General features: G+C 58.7%; 1 protein-coding gene across 13 annotated transcripts in view; it reads right to left on the minus strand.

Annotated features, from left to right (window-relative positions):
- The window catches only part of TPM2 (tropomyosin 2), a 30,068-nt gene that overhangs the window by 7,263 nt on the left and 2,174 nt on the right, over positions 1-20,631 (minus strand). For 6 of the 13 annotated variants that reach the window (XM_074952176.1, XM_074952174.1, XM_074952172.1 and 3 more), the window contains exons 3-5: positions 6,212-6,345; positions 1,064-1,181; positions 375-445 (exon numbers count right to left, since the gene is read on the minus strand). In XM_074952176.1, the coding sequence (XP_074808277.1) occupies positions 375-445; positions 1,064-1,181; positions 6,212-6,345 (323 nt within the window). Of the gene's footprint in view, positions 1-374; positions 446-1,063; positions 1,182-6,211; positions 6,346-10,185; positions 10,322-14,163; positions 14,643-20,631 lie in introns of those variants that run through there. The other 7 variants (XM_074952181.1, XM_074952177.1, XM_074952178.1 and 4 more) reach the window with 5 other exon arrangements.

Consider the following 20,631-nt stretch of genomic DNA (forward strand, 5'->3'; position numbering starts at 1 on the left):
CCCGGTAGGGACAGGGGACAGTGACTGGGCAGGAGCCGGCTGCCATTCAGCCTGATCAGAGACAGAGAGCCAGGGGCCCCCCTAGGATTGGACCACCTGCTCCGTCAGCCCCATAGAAACCTCACCGCGCTGCACCTGAATTCTGTGCCTCTAATGGGGTCAGTGTTGCCCCCTGCTGGAGAACCAAGGGAAGGGACTCACCCCAGCCATGGGCTCTGGCTGCCCGCTGAGTGCCCTACGTGGCTTAGCTCCCCGAGGGCTGCATCCCAGGTCAGCCTCATCTGGGGGTGGGGGTAGAAGCAGAAAGTAGGGGCCCAAGAAACCCCATCCCCATGCCCTCCCCCAGTTGCCCGGAGGGTAGAGACAGTACTCACCTTTCTGCAACCTCCGCCCTTTCCTCCGAGCGCTCCAGCTCCCCCTCAATGATCACCAGCTTACGGGCAACCTGGCAGGCCCGGCAGAGGAGAGACTGTCAGCCTGGTGCAGGCCCCGCAGGGTGGCAGCTGCGGGAACACAGCTCGGCAGCAGCCCCCTGCACTGCGGTGGTGGCTGCAGAGAGGCGCCTCGGGGTGGGGGGGCGGGTAGCCGGCAGAGGGACCAGCTGGGAGGTGGATGGTGGCCCCTGCATGTAGTGGTGCTGGGAGGCAGAGGACATGGCACGTGGGGTGCTGCCCAGTGTGGCATCAGGCAGGGGGTGGGGTGCTCCCCAGAGCCAAGTGGCAGCAGGGAAAGAGCCTGGTGGGGGGGCACCCCCCCAGGGTGGCAGTGGCAGCTGGCAGAGGAGATGCCCCCCAGAGACAATGGGAGCAGGCAGAGAGCAGAGGGTGGGCAGGGGCCGCAGCAGCAGGACCCACTTGCTCATGCTCCATTCTCCTGGGACCTCTCCTACGAACGGGGGTGTTGCCAGGAGCTGCCAGCCCCCAGAGGCATGCACCCCTCCCCCATGGCAGTGCTCCAACGCACTAGGCCATCCTCGGTGTGAGCCAGCCAGAGCGTTGGGTGCTCCTGGGGGTGTCAGCAGGAGCCCCAGGAACGATGGTCATTGGGAAGGGCTGGTTCTCACCTCCTCGTATTTGCGGTCGGCCTCCTCAGCTATGTGCTTGGCCTCTTTCAGCTGCATCTCCTGGAGCTCCATTTTCTCCTCATCCTTCATGGCCCGGTTCTCGATGACTTTCATGCCTCTGAAGAAAATCCAAACCACAGTGTTACGGCTGAGATCTAGACTGCCCCGAAATTCAGGTATGATCTAGAGCACCCAACTTGCGTCACAGCAAGCTAGAGCACCCCAGCTCTGCCCCACGCCAGAGCGTCCCAGCTCTGCCCCACGCCGGAGTGCCCCACACCTGCTGCAATCTGGCACATGCGCCCTCTCTTTTTGCAGCCCTGCGCACCCCACCCCTCCCAGTGAATTAAATCATTCCCATGTTCCAGATCATCTTCCGGTCTTGGGAATTAGCCTCACACTTATCCCAGTGCCCATCCTGCCACATCCCTCACCCCTCTCAGATCATTGCCACATGGAGTCATATACTCCTAGCATTGAGCTAGCAGCCCCCTTCAGCCCCATCCTAGCTCACACTCAGCGCTAGTTCTGCACCCTCTGTGTTAGGTATCTGTCCTGCCACCCATCACCACAGCATCTGAGTGCCTCCTTCAGAGTCAGTAGTAAGAGCGAAACCACTAGTGGACATGGGCCCCTCTGGGACAGTGCAGATGACAAAGCCCAGCCCAAAGCTTGGGAGAGCTGGGAACACAGCATTCTCCATCAAGGGAAGCCAGCTGCAGAAAAACCTCCCAGTGGAGATCAGGCAAATTCAGTCTGACCATCTTCAGGACACCCTTACACCCTCCTCTCCCCCACTAGTGATACTCACCGCCCTGACACCCCATCTGCCCAAATAGCGCCCACATAGTACACAAAAGCTTACAGCAAAGGATCAAATCATCCAAACGGGCTGGGAGCCCATGGAGGGACAGGAGCAGGGGCCCCCTGTGCAGACAGCCAGCAGTAGCCCTCAGCTGTGAGCCTCTGAGCCAGGTTGACAAGCTCGGGCTCCTGGGGCCCCTGATACACTCTCAAGTTGCAGCTCGGGCTCTAGTACGGGCTCAAAGCCCAGCCCCACCCTAGGTTTCAGAGCCCGAGCTCCAGCCGAGCCACGTCGACCGGCTAGTGTTAGCAGGTAGCGCAGGCCCTGCCAGCTCAGTCTGTCGACTCGGATCAGCAGCTCACTGGTGTGGGCAATGCAGACCAGTGCCTGGACCATGGAGAAGGCAGGCAGCCAAGGGAGCTACAGTGACCCAGCCTTGAGTGATGGACACAAGGGTCATCGGGCCCAGGCCCTCGGCCAGGGGGAAGGGACAGAGATTCCTAGTGAACTGGAGGTGAAATAAGGCATTTTTAGACAGCTACTCCCTGGTTCCCCAAAACTTAACAAGGAGTCAAACAGGACCCCAAGGCTTTGCACAACTCTGGTGAATGGAAGGTGGGGACAAAATCTTTCCAACAGCATCACTTTGGTCTTGTCTGGGGTCTCCAGCTGCAAGCCAACTGCCCTCCATCCAAGAACCGATCTCTGGGACGTACTGTGAGTGACATCTTAGTCGTGGTGGTGGCTGCATCGGTGGTGAACTAGTAGATAGTTGAGTGTCGTTAGCAACTGAACCCTGGTGTCTTCCTCTGTCTCCCAGTGGAGTCACGTAGACATTGAGGAGAGGCCTCATGGAGCAGGTCCTCAAGGAATCAATTCTGACGCACTTAGAGGAAAGTGATCAGGAACAGTCAGCATGGATTCACCAAGAGCAAGTCATGCCTGACTAATCTAATTGCCTTCTATGACGAGATAACTGGCTCTGTGGATGAGGGAAAAGCAGTGGAAGTGTTGTTCCTTGACTTTAGCAAAGCTTTTGACACAGTCTCCCACAGTATTCTTGCCAGCAAGTTAAAGAAGCATGGGCTGGATGAATGGACTGGAAGGTGGATAGAAAGTTGGCTAGATTGTCGGGCTCAACGGGTAGTGATCAATGGCTCCATGTCTAGTTGGCAGCCGGTATCAAGTGGAGTGCCCCAAGGGTCGGTCCTGGGGCCGGTTTTGTTCAATATCTTCATAAATGATCTGGAGGATGGTGTGGATTGCACCCTCAGCAAGTTTGCAGATGACACTAAACTGGGAGGAGAGGTAGATACGCTGGAGGGTAGGGATAGGATACAAAGGGCCCTAGATAAATTAGAGGACTGTGCCAAAAGAAATCTGATGAGGTTCAACAAGGACAAGTGCAGAGTCCTGCACTTAGGATGGAAGAATCCCATGCACCGCTACAAACTAGGGACCGAATGGCTAGGCAGCAGTTCTGCGGAAAAGGACCCTAGGGGTGACAGTGGACGAGAAGCTGGATAGGAGTCAACAGTGTGCCCTTGTTGCCAAGAAGGCCAATGGCATTTTGGGATGTATAAGTGTAGGGTCATTGCCAGCAGATCGAAGGACGTGATCGTTCCCCTCTATTCGACATTGGTGAGGCCTCATCTGGAGTACTGTGTCCAGTTTTGGGCCCCACACTACAAGAAGGATGTGGAAAAACTGGAAAACATCCAGTGGAGGGCAACAAAAATTATTAGGGGACTGAAACACATGACTTATGAGGAGAGACTGAGGGAAATAGGATTGTTTAGTCTGCGGAAGAGAAGAATGAGGGTGGATTTGATAGCTGCTTTCAACTACCTGAAAGGGGGTTCCAAAGAGGATGGATCTAGACTGTTCTCAGTGGTAGCAGATGACAGAACAAGGAGCAATGGTCTCAAGTTGCAGTGGGGGAGGTTTAGGTTGGATATTAGGAAAAACTTTTTCACTAGGAGGGTGGTGAAACACTGGAATGCGTTACCTAGGGAGGTGGTGGAATTTCCTTCCTTAGAAGTTTTTAAGGTCAGGCTTGACAAAGCCCTGGCTGAGATGATTTAGTCGGGGATTGGTCCTGCTTTGAGCAGGGGGTTGGACTAGATGACCTCCTGAGGTCACTTCCAACCCTGATATTCTATGATTCTATTATTCTAAGCCTTCGGAGCTACCCATCACCACTCCCCAAGTCCTGCTGGAGAGGAATGATCGCTCACTGGAGTGCTGGGCCATCGGCTCCTCTGTCACGTAGGTGAGTTAGTACCTGTGGTCCACTGCAGTGCGGCAGCATGAGCATGGTGACCTTACCTGCATCCATGGCCCAAGGCAATCTCTCAGCGCCACTAGAGCAGTCTCTGTGTTGTGCACTAGTCTGAACCCAGAATCCCGTGCATCCACAATCACGGTGCATGTTGGAGCCTTGATTATTTTACCATGGAACAGGAGGCTGGAGAGGTCTTCAGGGTTCACTGGTGGCTTCTAGAGGACAGGGCAGACTACTGGGCTTTCCAGGAGACTACCCTGCGCTACACTAGTGCTGAATTTGCATATCTGACCAGTTCCCTGCTCTCCACGCTGGTTTCCCATAGGAGAGAGAGTCCGGCTTTGGTCCTTATTTCCAAGATGCTCAATGGCCTGGGTCCAGCATATCTAAAAGGACCTAAAGCTCCAGGATGAAGCCCTGATCACCAATTCTGCTCCTTGGCACAATGGGACTCTCCCCCTGGAGGCTACAGTGCATCTGGGTGCGAGACAGAGCTTTCTGGGACCAGCTGAGACTGTGAAAAGAACTCCCTCAGGAGCCTAGTACCATCACAAACTCCCCACCTTCCAGTCCCAGGGCCAGTGTGCTTCTCCAGCTCTCCTTTGCTGACACAGACACTGGGCAGCATGGACGTGTTCAAAAAACCTAATAGCCCTACCAAAATCAAGCCCTGCACTGCACAACTGGGTCCTCACCTGGGGAGAGGACAGGCACGCGTGACAGATGTTAGCCACAGGGCTTAACGCGCAGCTGGAAGGTGCCAGAGACCTCAGCAATCAGCGTGGGGAAAGAAAGAGTTTCAGGACTGATGAGCCCTGCCTGAGACAACAAGTATCACCTAGAGCAGGACTGTCACTTGCCCCCTGGGGAAGGCCTAAGTCCCCTTTTAATTATGGCCCGCAGGCTGGGTATATATTCTGAACTCTAGACACTCAGCCATGAATGGCGGAGCCCACTCAGGGGTCACTAAGAATTTGCATAGAGCATGGGGGAAACTCTATTTGTTATCTGCTCAGCACCTTACAGCCACACCCAGCATCACCCAGCGGGAACACGCTCCCCTTCAGGACCATTTCTGGGAGCTGTTTCTGTCCTCTGCGTCTCCCTTCCCCAGCCACGTTTGCCATCCGCTCCCTTTCACTACCTTTGTGTGTGTGTCTCCGCATTACCTCCCTTCTGCCCCCTCCTGAAGGCCAAACGATTAGCAACTGACTAATTAATTAGGACATTGCAAAAGTGTTATCATTAGGCTTTAGAGTCAACACCTTGGTGAGGTCCCCAGCATGTGGGGCAGTTCACACCTCCCAGAGCTCCTGTCCCAGTCGCTGTGATACTTGAAGTCTAGAGAGCTAGACCCTAGCTTTTGAAAAGCCCCATGAAATCTTAGTGCTGGCACAAGCTGAGCCTGCTCCAGGGGCCACGTGACCCTGCCGAGCAAGAGAGAAGAGGCCGGAGGTGCCCCTGTTTGAGAGCAGTAACTGGCACTTTCAACTGTCCAACATACCGCTCATGGCAACCGAGAGCACAGCCGGCCTCGGGCAGGCTGCTGTCGTGCTGCAATCTTATCTGCAGCCTGATCTCCTGCCCCAAACTGCCCCCGTCCAGGGATGCCAAAAGGGGCAGCTAGGGGGCCATGGCCCCTGCACTTTTAAAAGTGGGAGGGCTAAACACTTCCCCTAAGAGCGAGAGACGGGGGAGGAGGCCAAAAGGAGTGGAGAAGAGCAAGCGGGGTGTTGGGGGCAAGAGGCAGCATGGGAGCGGGGCCTTGTGGGAAGGGGCGGGGCCTTGTGGGAAGAGTGCCTGTGGGCCCTCCACCTTCAGGGCGCTTCCACCGCTCCTGCCCCCATCTCGCCCTGACATGGAGCTTAGCATGGGGCCCAGCTGCCCGTTGCTGTCTGTGACACCAGCAGGACCCCACTTCCATGGGACGGGGGCTTGGAGCAATCCCGGAGCAATCCCATGGGGGCAAGCGGCCACATCCAGGCCAACCCGCGCCCTCCCCCCGCAGCTGCCAAGCCCCATCCCCCTCCATACTCCTCCCTTCCCACCAACCACACACCTCTCGCTCTCATCAGCTGCTTTCTCAGCCTCCTCCAGCTTCTGCAGCGCAGTGGCCAGGCGCTCCTGGGCTCGGTCCAGCTCCTCTTCCACCAGCTGGATACGGCGGTTCAGGGAGGCCACATCAGACTCAGCCTGAGGGAGAAGCAGCACCAGAGTCAGTCCCACCCCAGAGCTGGAAAAGGGCCGAGAGCCACTGAAAGTGCGTGAGCCCTTCAGCACTGGGACCCTGCGCAGAGGCCACAGGAATCACTGCCTGGATCAGCCAGGGGTCCATCCTGCACAACCGCCGGCCTCTGAGAGGGGCCAGCATCAGATGCTTCAAATGTTCGTGCAAGATGCCCACAGTAGGGAGAGGTGGAGTAATCTGCCCCCACACCAAATCTTGTCCTGGTCTCGAATTCTTTGAGATTGGCTCAAGCCCCTGAAGCACGAGGTTGAGTATACTTGCCAGAATTTATGGTAGCAGTAACTAGGATAGCCCTGGATATTCTTATCTATATAAGGATCCAATCCTTCTTTGAATTGGGCTAAATTTTGGCCTGAATGTCTTGTGGCAGTGAGTTCCACAGGATAATTATGAATTGTGTGACAAATCATTTCCTTCTGTTACTTTTTAATTTGCCACCTTTAAATTTCTTTCACTGACCCTGGGTTCAGGGACAGCAGAAGTTCCCAATCTACATTCTCTAGATCAGCAGTTCTCATATTTTTGTATTGGTGACTCCTTTCACACAGCAAGCCTCTGAGTCCGACCCCCCTTATAAATATTTAAAAAGTGTTTTTAATTTAACACTATTATAAATGCTGGAGGCAAAGCGGGGTTTGGGGTGGATGCTGACAGCTCGTGACCCCCACATAATAACCTCGCGAGCCTCTGAGAGGTTACACCCCCCAGTTTGAGAACCCCTGCTCTAGACCATTGATTGTTTTAGATGCTTTTGTCATGTCCCCCTCTTATTTGTCTCTCTAAGGTAACAATCTTGATCAGTGCACTCTCCCCTCACAGGAGTTTTTCCAGGCCCCTGATCATTCTCATCGCCCTTCTCTGAACCCCTCTAATTCTGCAATATCCTTTCTGAGACAGGGTGCCCAAGGGAGGCCAAACCATTGATTTACATAAAGCCATTCAAAATTCTCCATCTTACTCTCCATCCTATTCTGTATTCCTGACATCTCATCTGGGTTTTGGACCACACAATCTAGCCAGCGCTTGAGTCCAGTGAATCCTGCACCTCTCCCCAGAGTCCAGCTCAGCCCCAAGGAACCGCCCCCAGTGGACCCTGCACCGTCCTCCCAGACATAGGCGCTGACTTCTAGTTTTCCCGGGTGTGTGTGGGGGGGGCACTCTCCATCCTTGCTCCGCCCCAAGGCCCCGTCCTCACTTCGCCTCTTCCTGCCCCTGCTCCACCCCGAGGCCCCACCCACCTGCTGCTCACTGCTCTCGGCCCTCCCCCAAGCCTCTCCCCCAGCCATCAAACAGCTGTTTGGCAGTGCTCCTGATTAGCTCATCAGAGGCACTGCCAAACCACTGATTGGCGCTGGCGGCACTGAACAGCGGGGGCTGGCGGGTGCTGAGCACCCTCTATTTTTTTTCCCGTGGGTGCTCCAGCCCCAAAGCACCCCCGGAGTCGGTGCCAGTGCTCCCAGAGTCCAGCCCCGTCCTAAGAACGGATAGACAGACGGATGGATGGACAGATAGACACACACCCCCACCCCAAGCCAAAGCCCAGTCCGGTCAGCATGCCAGCCTGGGCAGATAGACTTGTGCGAGCAGGGCCTTCACACCCGGCCGATGTTGGCTCTGAGCTCAGGGGGCCGCAGTCTCCACACTGCTCGTTTAGTGCCCAACCTCGGGCCCCACCAGCGCACGACTGTCCCGGGCTCGGAGGCTGGCTCCCCGCTGCAGGGCAGACACAGCCCAGGAGCCCCCCCACATGCCCCTGTGAGCCAGAGCCCAGCCCGGTCAGTCCTGGCTGGCCCCCACCGGCCCGCTGAGCCCGGCGAGGGAGGTGGCAGTCTTCCCCGGCAGGGTGGTGCGGGGCAGCGTTTGGGTTTGCAGAGCGGTGAGTAAAGGAGCAGGAATGCCCGGCACAGATTCGCTCCCAAAAAGGAGATTGGAACAACTTGTGGGTTTCCTGTTTACTGAAGCCAGCAAGGCTGCCCGTGCGGGGTCCCCTCCCCCACCCCGGCTGCCGGAGGCAGCACTGGCTAGGCTGGGGAGGGGACCTCGAGGCTGGGGGGCCTGCGGATGCCCTCGGGGCCCCGGTCACTCTCTGCCACCTCTGGCCGGAGATTGGCTGGGCTCCTCAGCCAGGGGGGGCAGAACTGGGCCAGGCCTGAGCCCTCCCTGATTTACAGTCCCCAGGGACGGAATCCGGCAAAGCGCCTCCATGGGGCTGGCCCACAGCCAAGGCCAGGCTGCAAGGAGCCCCAAAGGCCAGAAACCAGCATATTCCCAGGCTCCAAGCACCACCCCTTCCCCACAGGCTGGGTTCCCTGGGGTGAAGGGAAGGGGGTAGGCGAGCCAAGGCAGAGGAGACTGGGGTGGGGCGGGGCGGGGCGGGGAGTGGGATGAGAGCATGGGCAGTGGGGGGCGGGGGGAAGAGAGGCCAGAGAGAGCTCTTGGCAGGGGGTGTGGGGAGTACAGGCACACTCCTGCAGCGGGAGCCAGAGCGTGGACTGGGAGACAGACCCCTGCCGGCCCCATGGACAGACCCCCCCCCCCAGCCCCGCACCAGCCTCCCATGCCATATGCCAGCTCCCCAGCCCCACGCTAGCTCCCCCAGCTCCATACCACTCCCCCCTCCCCTCCCTCCCTCCAGCATCTGACCAGCTTTTCTTTCCATTTGGTAACTCTCGCCTTGCTCCTACTCTCGGAGGCCTGAGCTCTGCCCCGGAAATGCCTCCAGCGGGTGCAACAGCCCCCAAGCGCTGAACTCTGCGGGGAGAGGAGAGCGTGGCTCAGTGCTACTCAGCACCCCCCAGGGCACAGGCCACCAGGCACCGTCACCCCAGCACTGGCTACTGAGTGCCCTGCCCAGGAGGCTGGGATCTGCGCACCAGGACCCAGAAAGCAGAGCACACAGAACAGGGGTGAGCCTGCAGAGTTAGGGACACCCCCTCATGCCATCATGACCCTGCCCTATGTCCCCTTCCCTGGCCTCCCATGTCCGCAGGAACACCCCCACCACCAGGCAGGGGTGCTGGAACTAGGGGTGCTGGGGGGGCACACCCCCAGCTTGAAGTGGTTTCCATCCGTACAGGATTACAGATTGGTCCAATGGCTCTCAGCACCCACACTATGCAAAGTGTTCCAGCAGCTCTGCCCTCAGGGACAGACAAACCCTCCAGAGACCTTGCCCCCTCCCCAGTTACAGGCAGACCCAGACCTGCCCTTCGCTGGCTGTAACTCCACAATGCCACCTCCTCCCCGGCCAGACACCAAGGCAGCAGGGAAAGGGGGTGGGCTTGGCTTTAGAAGGGGCTTTGGGCAGAAGGCCCCAGGGAGCCCACAGTGGGCTGCTCTCCTACCCCAACCCTCTCCCCCTGGAGCACTGTGCTGCCATGCTGGGGTCCGGGCTGGGTTCGCTGGCTCCACATCATGCCACAAGGGCTGGGAAGGCTCCCAAAGAATAGTCCCTGCCTGGCACAAGGCACAGCAGTGATGGGACTCCAGTGGGGCCCCCCCAGCACCAGCAGGTGTTAGCCAGGCCACAGAAAGCTACCTGACCCCACAGGGCCTGCAATAATGTACTTGGCCTATGTTGGTTACAGGGACTCAGGGGGTGGGCAGAGCCCCCTTCTCCCGACTGGGGCCCCCTTCCCCTCCAGCCATGCTCACTCCCCGGCATGCCAGGGTTTCCCTGCAGCATGGTCATAGAACAGAGGAAGCCAGGAACAGGGCAGGACTTAGCACACACTAGTAGGGAGATCAGAGGAGACAACCTCCCCACCCCCACCCCCCACCTCCACCTGGCCAGGTTCAGCCCTTGGGACGCGCAAGCCAGGACCGGGCCCTTCCAAACCGAGGTCCCAGGTCCCTTCCCTCCTGGAGTCAGGGCAGGAAGCCACGCAGCGCAACTGCTCTATTGAGAGTTTCCGGTGGCTCCTGGCCCTCAGCCAGGCCCAGCGCTGGAATGACCTGCCAGGCTCTCTCCTAGAGATCATGTTACTGGGCAGGGCGGCCCGGCTTCCCCTGCAGCCAATGAGCACCACAGCGTGAGCAGACTGGGGCTGCGGGAACAATAGGAAAGCTCCCTGCAGGGCACCCTGCCCAGGAAGCTCCTGGCAGAGTCTGCTCCACCCAGCCTCAGGTACACGATCCCAACAACACAGCCAGGAACAGGAGCACTTGGGCCTGCTAGTGCTGCCCCAGGAAAGCAGCCTCTAGCCCAGCCGCACCCAGCCAGGGAATGCCCTCCTCTGCCCAGCTGAACTCCTCCCAGAGTCAGATCAGATCAGCAAGGCCCAGTCCTGCATGTGAAGTTCCCTGCTGGGACCCCCTCCCAGGGGACTCTGCCCAAGACACCCGTAACCCGCCTATAGGGCTCTCTCTCTAACCCACCGATAGGGCTTTCTCCTCTCCTCTCCTCCTCATGCTACTTATGGCAGGAGCAGCTTCCCTGAAGAAGGCCTCTCTGCTATGGCCTGAAGCAGGCCAGACTCCTGATTATCCAGACTTCCTCTGGGAACATGAGCTCCCCATGTGATGCTGTGGCGAAAAAGGCTATGGCAATCCCTGGATGTATAAACAAGGGCTAGCAAAGGGAGTAGGGAGGTGGCATTAGCGAGACCATTCCTGGATCCCATGGCCAGTTTCGGGGGCCACACTTTGCTGACAAACTGGAAGGGTTCAGAAGAAAGTTACAAGGATGATGCGAGGTCAGGCAAGCTAGCCCGACAGCGAGAGACTGAAGAAGCTCAATCTAAGAGAAGTCAAGAGGTGACTTGACGATGTTCTACAGCTACCTACACGGGGAAGGGCTGCCTGGTAGCACAGGGCTCCTGCCCCTGACACACAAAGGCAGAGGGAGAGCCAGCGGCTGGCAGCTGAAACGAGACACATTCAGACTAGAACTAAGCTGCAGTTTTTAACAGTAAGGGCTCGGTGGGTTCTGGATTCTCTCTCCCAGACCCACCCCACTGGAACGGATGGGCTGGAGGTGGCAATCGCTGGGTGACATTCTCTGGCCTGTGCTCATAATGGCCTCTTTGGGTCCCCACATCTCTGAGTGTCTGAGTCTAACCCCTCTCCTGGCAGGCAGCCCTGCACTCCCCAGCAGTGGGGATACCATGGAAAGTATTTGAGGCACCTGTCGCTCTGGCATCCGGGAGCGCATTACAAATGGAGTGCCTTTTCCGCACCCCCCCCGCCCCCCCGGCACTCAGCTACTGCCCTTACAGGGCAGGGCTAGGGAGAGCGCTTGCAGCCAGCGGAGGCCTGGACACCTGCGTCTCACTGCTCTGGAAGTGGCCAGGCTTGGCCACACACATATTTCCATTGGTGAGAATCCCAGAGGCAAGGACGCCACCCCGAGAATGGTTGACACCCCTCCTGCAAGTCCCTGCAAGAGAGGGGGCCTCTGAGATCACTGGGGCCTAGGCCAGCTAGTGCTTTTGGATCCTTGGGGGTCTTTCTGAGCAGAACCAGTCCCAAGCTACCCCTTCCCCCATGGCTCGTCCCTACAGCTGAGTGCAGCACCGAGGGGGCGGTGGAGGCGAAGGCTGCTGGGAGAACCAGCAGTGTCAGCAAGGGCGGCCGATCTGTCCCTTGCTGTGAAACGACAGAGCTGGCCACCAAGCCTACCGCCGTTCCCAGGGACGAGGCCTAACTGATCTGGGTCGAGCACAGAGCCCTGGATGGGATCATGTGCTGCTGGAGCTGGTCCACTCCCACCCGACTCAGGGCCGGGTCAGGCAGTTACACCAGCGTTCGAGGATGGCTTCCCAGGCCAGATCCAGCCCGACAGGCTTTCAGAGCTGCCTGCCCCTTGCCCCCCTTAGGCGGCCCAGCACTGCCCACTGCCTGTCCCCAGCCCCACAGGGCAATGAGCCAGCTCCCAGGGCCTCTCGAATCCCTGCTCAAGTAACTGGCTGTGACTCCACCGGGGAGCACAGTGGGACTGTCCCTTGGGCTGCCCTGAACCCTGGGAGCCAGTTGACACCGAGAGCCGGTCGGGTCAGCTTGGGTTAATCGGGGCCGCACAGATGCGGCGCAGCAAGGGAGAAGGCAGCCCCTTCAGCTGTACCACTGCTCCTGCACCCGCCCCACGTCATTGCCAATCATCCAGCCCCCACTCCCACCAGCAATGCCTCCGGCTCTTCCCCTCACCTCCTCTGCCCCAAGGCAAGGGGAAGCCACAGTGAGCCCGGAGGGAGGGAGGGGTAGATGGGGACACAGCTCTGCATCCTGTGTACCATCCCGGCGGGGCCAGGACAGCAGAGGCTGCAGCCTCAGCTTGGAGCAGATGTTCCCTCCCCGACAGAGAGCCCGCTGTACCTCCAGCCAGACCCAGAGCACGGCCAGTTCTGGACTCGGGGCTCAGCAACTGACTGAGGTGAGCGCGTGGTGCAAGGCCTAGGCAGTGAGTCAAAGCTGCCGGAATGGGCACCCAGTCCACCAGGATGGTCAGTTGGGGCAGCCAGCGGTAGGCCTGAAACTGACGCCACAGTGATGGGGACCCCAGAAGCACCCAGGGTGCAAGAAGGGCTTCATCCCTACTGGGGGGCACTTTCCCAGCTGGGTCTGGCCACTGTCCGAGATGCAGGCGCAGCCCGTAGCTGGACAGAGAAACTGAGCCACACAGGGCCTGCTAAACCCACAGCCAGGTCAGGGGGCACATGGATGGGGATGGGCTTTCCTGGCAGCCAACTGCATCCAGAGTGCCATGAGTCTGGCACTTGGGTCATTCTTGGCTGTTGCCCTGCCCTGGCATCACCACAGGGACAGGCACCGGATACCCACCTACTAGACCACACACCTGGGACCAGCCCATGGGGAAAATCCCCCCACACCCAACTCTATGTAACCCCCAGGCCTGAATTACAGCACCAGGCCCCATCTCCCAGCTACTTCCCAGACCCCTCCCCCCGAGTCCTAACCTTTCCCTGGCTGCATCCTTGACCCAGTCTGCTCCCCGCCTTCCCCAGCTAAACCCCAACAGTGTACACCCCGGCCCCTCACTGGGTGCATCCCAGACCCCCATCCCAGCTCTCCCTGCTGCAGCTCAGGCCCTACAGCCTGCTGCCCCGGCGGCTGGTTCGTTCTGCCTGGAGCAGGTGAGGAAAGCCCTGGCTGAAGAAGTTGGGAGTAAGTGGATCTGAGCGCCTGGCCGCCCTTTTCTTTTCCTCTTGGTCTGCCCCACCCTCCCGTGAGGGATGAACGGAGAAACCTCCAGTGCTGCCTCAGACTCTGGCTGGCTCTGAAACCCTTCAGCCCCCACCCCGGAGCCCTGAGGCAGGTGTGATCCCTGCTGGGGGGCCCTGTTTGCATCGGTACCCGGAGAATTGAATCCACGCATGCTGGGGGCTCCTGGGCCCACTGCACAGCCAGGGTAACCCTTGGCAGCCTGGGTCTGATCACCACAGACACTGCAGTGCCCAGGGCTGGGGTCACCACACAGAGCCAGCGGGGGGGGGGGGGGGGCGGTATTACTTGCGGGAGACAAGGAGAGCAGGGGGACAGGCGGGTGGTGGGAGGCTGGGATTGGGCCAGATGGGGTGTGAGTGCAAGGAGAAGCTCCCTGGATGGGGAGTCCAGCATCAGGCAAGAAGGGTGCCCGGTGAGCCCAGCAGGGCTTGGGGTGGGGCTGACTGGGCCTGCCAGGCCCTGACACCACAGGGAGTGGAGGGGACGTCAAACCCAGACTGGCACCCAGGCCTCTGGGGGAGCGGGGCAGGAAGGGCATTGGGAGGAGCTGGCTGGGACCTTCAAGCCCTGGACCGCCTTACCCGCTCCCTGGCCTGTCTCTCAGCATCCACCTCCCTCTGCAGATGCTCCGCACGCTCCTCTGCCTCATCCGCCACCTGCTGCAGGCTCTGGATCTTCTTCTTCACCGCATCAATGGAGGTGCTCCCGGCCATCGTCCACCCCGGGGCCACGCCCAAGGAATGAGGCCTGAGGGTGCTGCTTGGGGACCTGAGCAGGACAGAGGCGTCCCCGGCTTGCCTGGGGCAGGGTCTGTGGCCTGGGGCGCAGTCTGAGCTCCAATGCAGCCTGGTTCCAACCCACTGGGTCCTGCTGGCTGTCCCTAGCCAGCTGCGTGCTCCTGCCTGAGCTCGCTGGGTCACTGACTCTGCCGGTGACAGCTCCGCGGCAGCCTCCCCAGCGCACTGTGCTTCAGCCCTTTGTGGGACTACCACTCCCGCTCCAGCAGGAAGAGCTCAGGATGCGAACTCTCCCCTCCCTGCCTTCATCCCCTTTCCTGCTCCTCCTCCCCCTCTCCTGCATCTCCTCCTCAGGAAACCCAGTGTCAGAGCTTGCACACTTCCCTCCTCTTAAAGAGGCAGCACCAGGCATCCAAGCTGCTTTTCCCACTGCAGCTGCGGGGCTCCCCTCCCTCCCCCAGGGAACCAGCCCTCACCCTCCCCACGCCCAGAGAGCGTTGCAGCGGGGTGGGCCCACAAGCGCCTGCTCTGCGTGCCTGTGTGTCCCAGGGAGCAGCTTGGCCTGCAGAGCCCAGAGAGGAGTGCCCAAGCAGGGGCTCTGCTGTAGGGGTTTGCTCTGTCTCTTTCAGGTGGGGCTGAGCAGAGAGGCCCCTTTTTGCATTTGCCACTGCTGTAGCCATGGGCATGGTTTCTGGACCCTACTTCTGCTCTCCATGGAGTCAGGGGGCTGGGAAATTGGGAGGGCTCCTTCCTGCCCCCTGGTGGGTCCTGCGCACAGCACTGAGGCCCTGGGGGGTGCAGGAAGGGGGAGCCGGGAAGTGGCGAGAACAAAGTTTCCCATAAACATATGTCCGTGAGTCAGGGTTTGTGATGTGTAAGAGAGGAGCAAAGCCCGAGCAGGGGGGACTGGAATGAAGGCCCAGGCGCAGAAGAAGGGAGACACATCAAGGGAGCTCCTGGAAGAAGCAGCACCTCCTTCCCCTCATCCAGGCTGCTATCGCTAGTATCTTTCTGAAAGGTCTCTAGCTTGCCCAAAAGTGAGGGGCTGAATGCAGGAGTCACCGGGTCAGATCTCTGGCCTGGAGGGTCCTCCTGGGCCCTATGAAATCATTGCAGGGCCTCCCCATCCGACCAGGGGCTCTGACCTTAGCCATTAGAGGGGCTGCTGAGACTGCAGCCCCATGGGGGTTCTCAGACACTTCGCATTCATTTCTCGCTGGGAGCTGTGCACCCTTGGATGATCCTGGCCGGCTGCAATGCATCAAGTCCAAGAGCCAGAGCCAAGGTGCGTGGCTGCTCCAAATGCCAATGGAAGGGAAGGGTGTCTGGGAGGTTTAAGCCCCATTTGCCCCAGGTTCCAGCACTATTTCAGCATCCCTGCACTGTGGAACAACTGGAGTAGAACCCCGCGACAGGCAGGAACCACGGGGCCTGCGGACGTGAACCGCACGACAGCCTGCTGCATGCAGTGACTCCTAGAGCACAGCTGGGCCTTTAGGGTCAGCAGCCAGATATGAACGACTTGAGCTTCTGCCTGTGCTTGGACCACATCTCCATGGGAAAGGGTCTCCAAGCCCCACGGTCCTGATACCATCCACCCCCTTGCCTGGGATCTGCAAGCCCCTTGGACAGACCTGTGGATTTCATGTCTGCAGCACCGGTCTCTACTCTGCACAGGATATAAGAAATCGCACACACAGCTCCCCAGTGCTCAGACACATTTGCTATCTTCATCCCTGCTTGTCTTGGAGTGCATCACTGATGCTATCTGGTGTCAGGGGATATGCCCTGGTGTCCCATGCTCTGGGACATGGTCTGATCCGTTACAAGGAGAGCCCTCCTGGAATTACACTCAATCCCTCCTTAATGAACAGCGACAGACAGCAGGCAGCTCAGCTGCACTTCACGCCTGCATTTAAAGAGCTCTGCCAGCACAAGGATTCCTGGGCTCCATATGCAACAGCTGAGCCCAGCCGCTGACCCCAGCCAGCACTTGAGGGACCCCAGCAGGGCCTATGTCTTCACTGCTGAGAAGTCTGTTTTCCTTGCAGGCTAACAGGCAGGTGAGCTGTCCCGGCTGCACTGTACCCCTGCCTGGGGCTGAGCTCGGCTCATTTACCTCAGGGTACAACCCAGAGCCTTGGCTCCACTCGCTCACGCATTAGTCACCCCTGGTCCTCAGCCGTGCAGGCAAGGCCTATGCAGAGCCCGGCTGCAGGCATAGCACTTTCACACCAGCCGCAGGACAGGGCAGGGAGTCAGGGCCTGGCTGTCAGGAGTGGGGCAGGTTCAGGGGCCAGAGAGACAGTTCTTTGAGCAGCTGCTCTGCTAAGTGGCCTCTGCTCTAGCCACACCCTGGGACGCCAGCCAGCTCCCTCCCACTGGCTCAGGGAATCACCAAATAAGAGCAAAGTCTGCACTAGGAGGTGGGCTGGGGCGGATCCTGTCACAGCCTCACTGGGAACTTTCAGGATCACAGTCCTGGAATCCAGCAGCTTCTTTCTCGGCACTCTCGGCCCCAGAGACACACACCAGCTCTGCTACTGCAGCTCCTGGCACAGCCCGCTTATGGGCACCCAGACCAGCTCCTGCCCCAGGGACTCGGAAATGGGAGAGACTGGAGCAGCAGCTGGGTGCCTCCCACACAGCCAGTTCCACTGCAGGTTATTGGGCTCGCAGTGTTAATTACAGAGCAGGCAGGAATAATTCCCTCCACGGCCAGAGTCACTGGGTGAGGTTCCCTTGCCCATGCTATGCAGGAGGTCAGCCTACAAAAATCTATGAATCAGTGCTCCCGCCCTGCACCCACAGCGCCTCCTGCTGGGAGAGGCTGGCACTGGAGAAGCCAGGCACGGCCCCCCCAGTGGCCAGCACCCGTACACTGAGCTCTGACATGCCCCGCTCTTGGGATTGGAGAAGTCAGCCCCCCCCAGCCAGCACCCCTAAACCAAGCTCTGACGCGCCCCACCGTTGGGATTTCAAGGACCTGCGAATCCCTGAGCCTGCCACACTTGGATTTATGCTGGAAGCTGACACCCCTCAGCGGGGTGTGCAGGACGGGGCTCACATTAACACCCATTAGCACAGACCCAATTACATTAGCATGTCGCAACCCCATCTGCAAGCAAGCCGCACTCCCGTCTCCAGACAGGCTTGACAGCTCAGGCTGTGGGCCAGGGGCACGTTCCCATTGTCCCCAGACGAGCACTAGAGAGGGTTAGTTATTTTAATGTATTTGTCAATATTTCTACAGAAAGCAGCTGCCTCTCTGGCTATCGGGGCCCAGGGAGCTGGGAGCAGCCCTGTATGGGTCAGGCGCTCCTGTCTTGCCCTGTTAGACTCACAGGAACGGAGCATCTTTCCATCTCCGGAGGTGCAGGCTCCGCAGGCTCCAAGGGAGGAGCTGTTCCAGATTCTCAGCCTGGAGGTTTATTCTCCTCCTTTCCCAGGTGCCCTCCAGCTCCTGCTGCACCTGCCCCACCATCTCCTAGCACCATCCTGCCCTTGGATTCACTCGCTGGTGATTAGGCAATGAGAGATCCTGGAAATAAGCTCCAGCAGTTATGGAACAGAGTCCTCCCCTGGAATGGGGCTCCCCCAGAACAGAGCTCCCACAGAACAGAGCTCCTCAGGGGCTCCCAGAGAGAGATCCTGTTCAGACAGGCTTGGTCCCTGCACTTCATTGTCCAGGGTTCTGGTCAGTCCCGAGCAGTGGGGCTCCCAGCCCCTCGCTGGGACACAGGTCCCCAGCCAGCTTGGTCCATCTCTAGCACCCATCACCGCAGGGCCTCCACTCTTCAGCTCACTCCCGGCAAGTTTTCCCCAATATTTCTTTCTGTTTTTCCTTTTCTGAATGGGACCCCATTCCTCCTGGTCTCTCCCTCTGGTCCCTGAGCAATTCCCGTCCCTCCTGGAGGGTCACATCTCTCAGATATGTGGAGAGAGGTCGCAGGACTCCCCCTCGCCCCCGTTGTCAAACTAGGTAGGTTTGTCCAGCCCTCCTTGAGCCTTCCTGTTACTCTTCTCTGAGCACCCGCCAGTTTGCCAACACTAAGCACAATATTTCAGGGGTCGTCCCAAATCAGAGCCACATAACGAGGGACTCCCCCTCCCCCCAGCCGCGCGGAGCATGCACTGCACATCACGCTGCAAACTACACTGCGAACTCTGCATCCGCCCAGGCCTCTGACATCCCCTAGGGCCATCCCCTTTGCACTGCCACCCATCTGCAGCTCAGTTGGACTCCCAGCCATTTGCACTCCGCGCTAGTCCACACCACGGGGTAATCTACATGCAAATTTGCAAAACTTTAGTTAAAGCAGTGCTAACCCCTCGGTGGACACTTAGGCTGCATCTACACGGAAGACCCCCCAAAACCCTGCAGCGGGAAATTTCAGAGCCCTGGGCCACAGCCTCTGGCTCACGGGGCTCCTGCTACAGCTCGGCCCAGAGTTCGGGCTCTGAAACCCGGTGAGGGGGGTGGCGCTCAGAGCCCAGGCTCCAGCCTCAGGGGGAATGGCTACACGGCTATGTCTAGTGCCCTGCCTACAGGCTGAGTCTGTAGATCTGGGTTTGAGATGCGCTGTCGTGGGGCTTTATTTAGTGGAGACTTACTTTAAAAACTGCTCTTAATCTTCACCAGCCAAACTGAAACAAGCCTGTTTGGAACCAGAGTGTCTGTACACAGGTTTCTCCACTGGCTTAACTAAATCAGCATACAGACAAGCACCAGGCCCCAGGCAGACCCATGTTCCGGAGGCCCCTTCCCCCTTCTCCGCCAGAAGAACAACTGATTAATAGATTCCTAAAGTTTTAGGCCAGAAGGGTCCCCTGTGGTCACTTTGTCTGCCCCCTGTGGAACCCAGGCCAGAGAACTGCCCTGCATTAATTCCCATTTGAACTACAGCAGATAGACATCCCGTCTTGATTTAAAAACTGCCAGGAATGGAGAAGCTGCCCCGACCCTATGTTCCAGTGGTTAGCGACTGTCACTGTGAGCAATCTGCCCCTTAGTTCTAGTCTGAACCTGTCTAGTTTCAGCTTCCAGACTTTGGGTCGGGTTAGATCTTTGTCTGCTAGAGACGGACGAGCCCATTATCAAATATTCGTTACACACTGGGATCAGGTCACCCCATAACTTTCCCTTTAAGCCAAGCAGACGGCGCGCCTGAAATCAATGGCAAAACTCCCATGGACTTCAGTGGGCCCAGGATCTCATCCCAGGACCACCCCAGAACAGCTGCCTCAGATTAAAGGGAGGTAGAGGCCAAGAGGAGCTTCTCCTCGTCTCAAGTGCCTGGTTGCAGATTTCGCCCCCAGTTCTGCTGGGCTCTGATGCAGGGTTTGGCTCATGCTCCAAATGGAGCAGACCGTCCCAGAGCCAGAACAGCCAGAGAACAGGGAGGAGGTAACAGCCTCCTCCATGCCGCCTTTGTACCTGGAGCGCTCGCGGGGACCAGGGCCACTAGGCCACCACCCTGCAGCCCTCCTGGCGAACTAGCACCAGTGCCTTGCCTGTACGGACTCCGCCAGCTAGTGCTGGTTCGAGTGACAGGAGTAGGTGCAGGGCACTTGTGCGCTGGGACTGTAAGCTCTTTGAGGCAAGGTCCGTCTCCCTGCATGTTTATTCAGAGCCTCGCACAGTGGGGCCCTGATCCTGGACTATCAATATGTTTGTGGGATGGGAGAGTCCTTCTGCCTGAACTCAACCAGGGCTTTTTGCTGCTCCTGGGAGTGGGGGAGGGGACGTATCGCCCTCCCACAGCCTTGTCCTTCTCCGGACTCCCCTGTCCTTGGTGGCTGCCTCGGAGATTGGACACATCTCCCCCATTTAGCTCCACAGACCAGCTGGGATTGAATTTTTGCTCTTGATCCTAAAAAGCTTGGCCCTTCCCCCACTGGCTGTGCTCCAGATGGCTCCCTTCAGCTTCTCTTCCACTTGTCATGGGTGGTTTTCATCAAAGAAGGGCTGGCTATGAAAAGGAGGATTTATTTATAGGGTGTCAAATACCCTGGGTGGCACAGCGGGTCACTACACCCCATTCCACTCCCTGGAGCAGCCGGGGGCTGCACACAGCTGTTCCTCACTGTGCCCTGCCCCGACACAATGTCTTCCCCGAGGCAGGAGCTGCTGTCTCAGGAGAGAGAGAAAACCGCTCCAGGCCTGTCCTTCCGAGGGGCTGGGATGGAGCCCTCAGCCCCTGGTGCTCATGGAGGAAAAGGATTTCCCCAAGCCCAGCTACAACCTCCTTCCTTCCAGCCAGCCACTCTCCAGCCCCCCCTCGTCCCCCCCAGCCCTGGGTTTCTTTCAGA

Source organism: Natator depressus, chromosome 5 (assembly GCF_965152275.1).
Source record: "Natator depressus isolate rNatDep1 chromosome 5, rNatDep2.hap1, whole genome shotgun sequence".
NCBI lineage: Eukaryota > Metazoa > Chordata > Testudines > Cheloniidae > Natator > Natator depressus.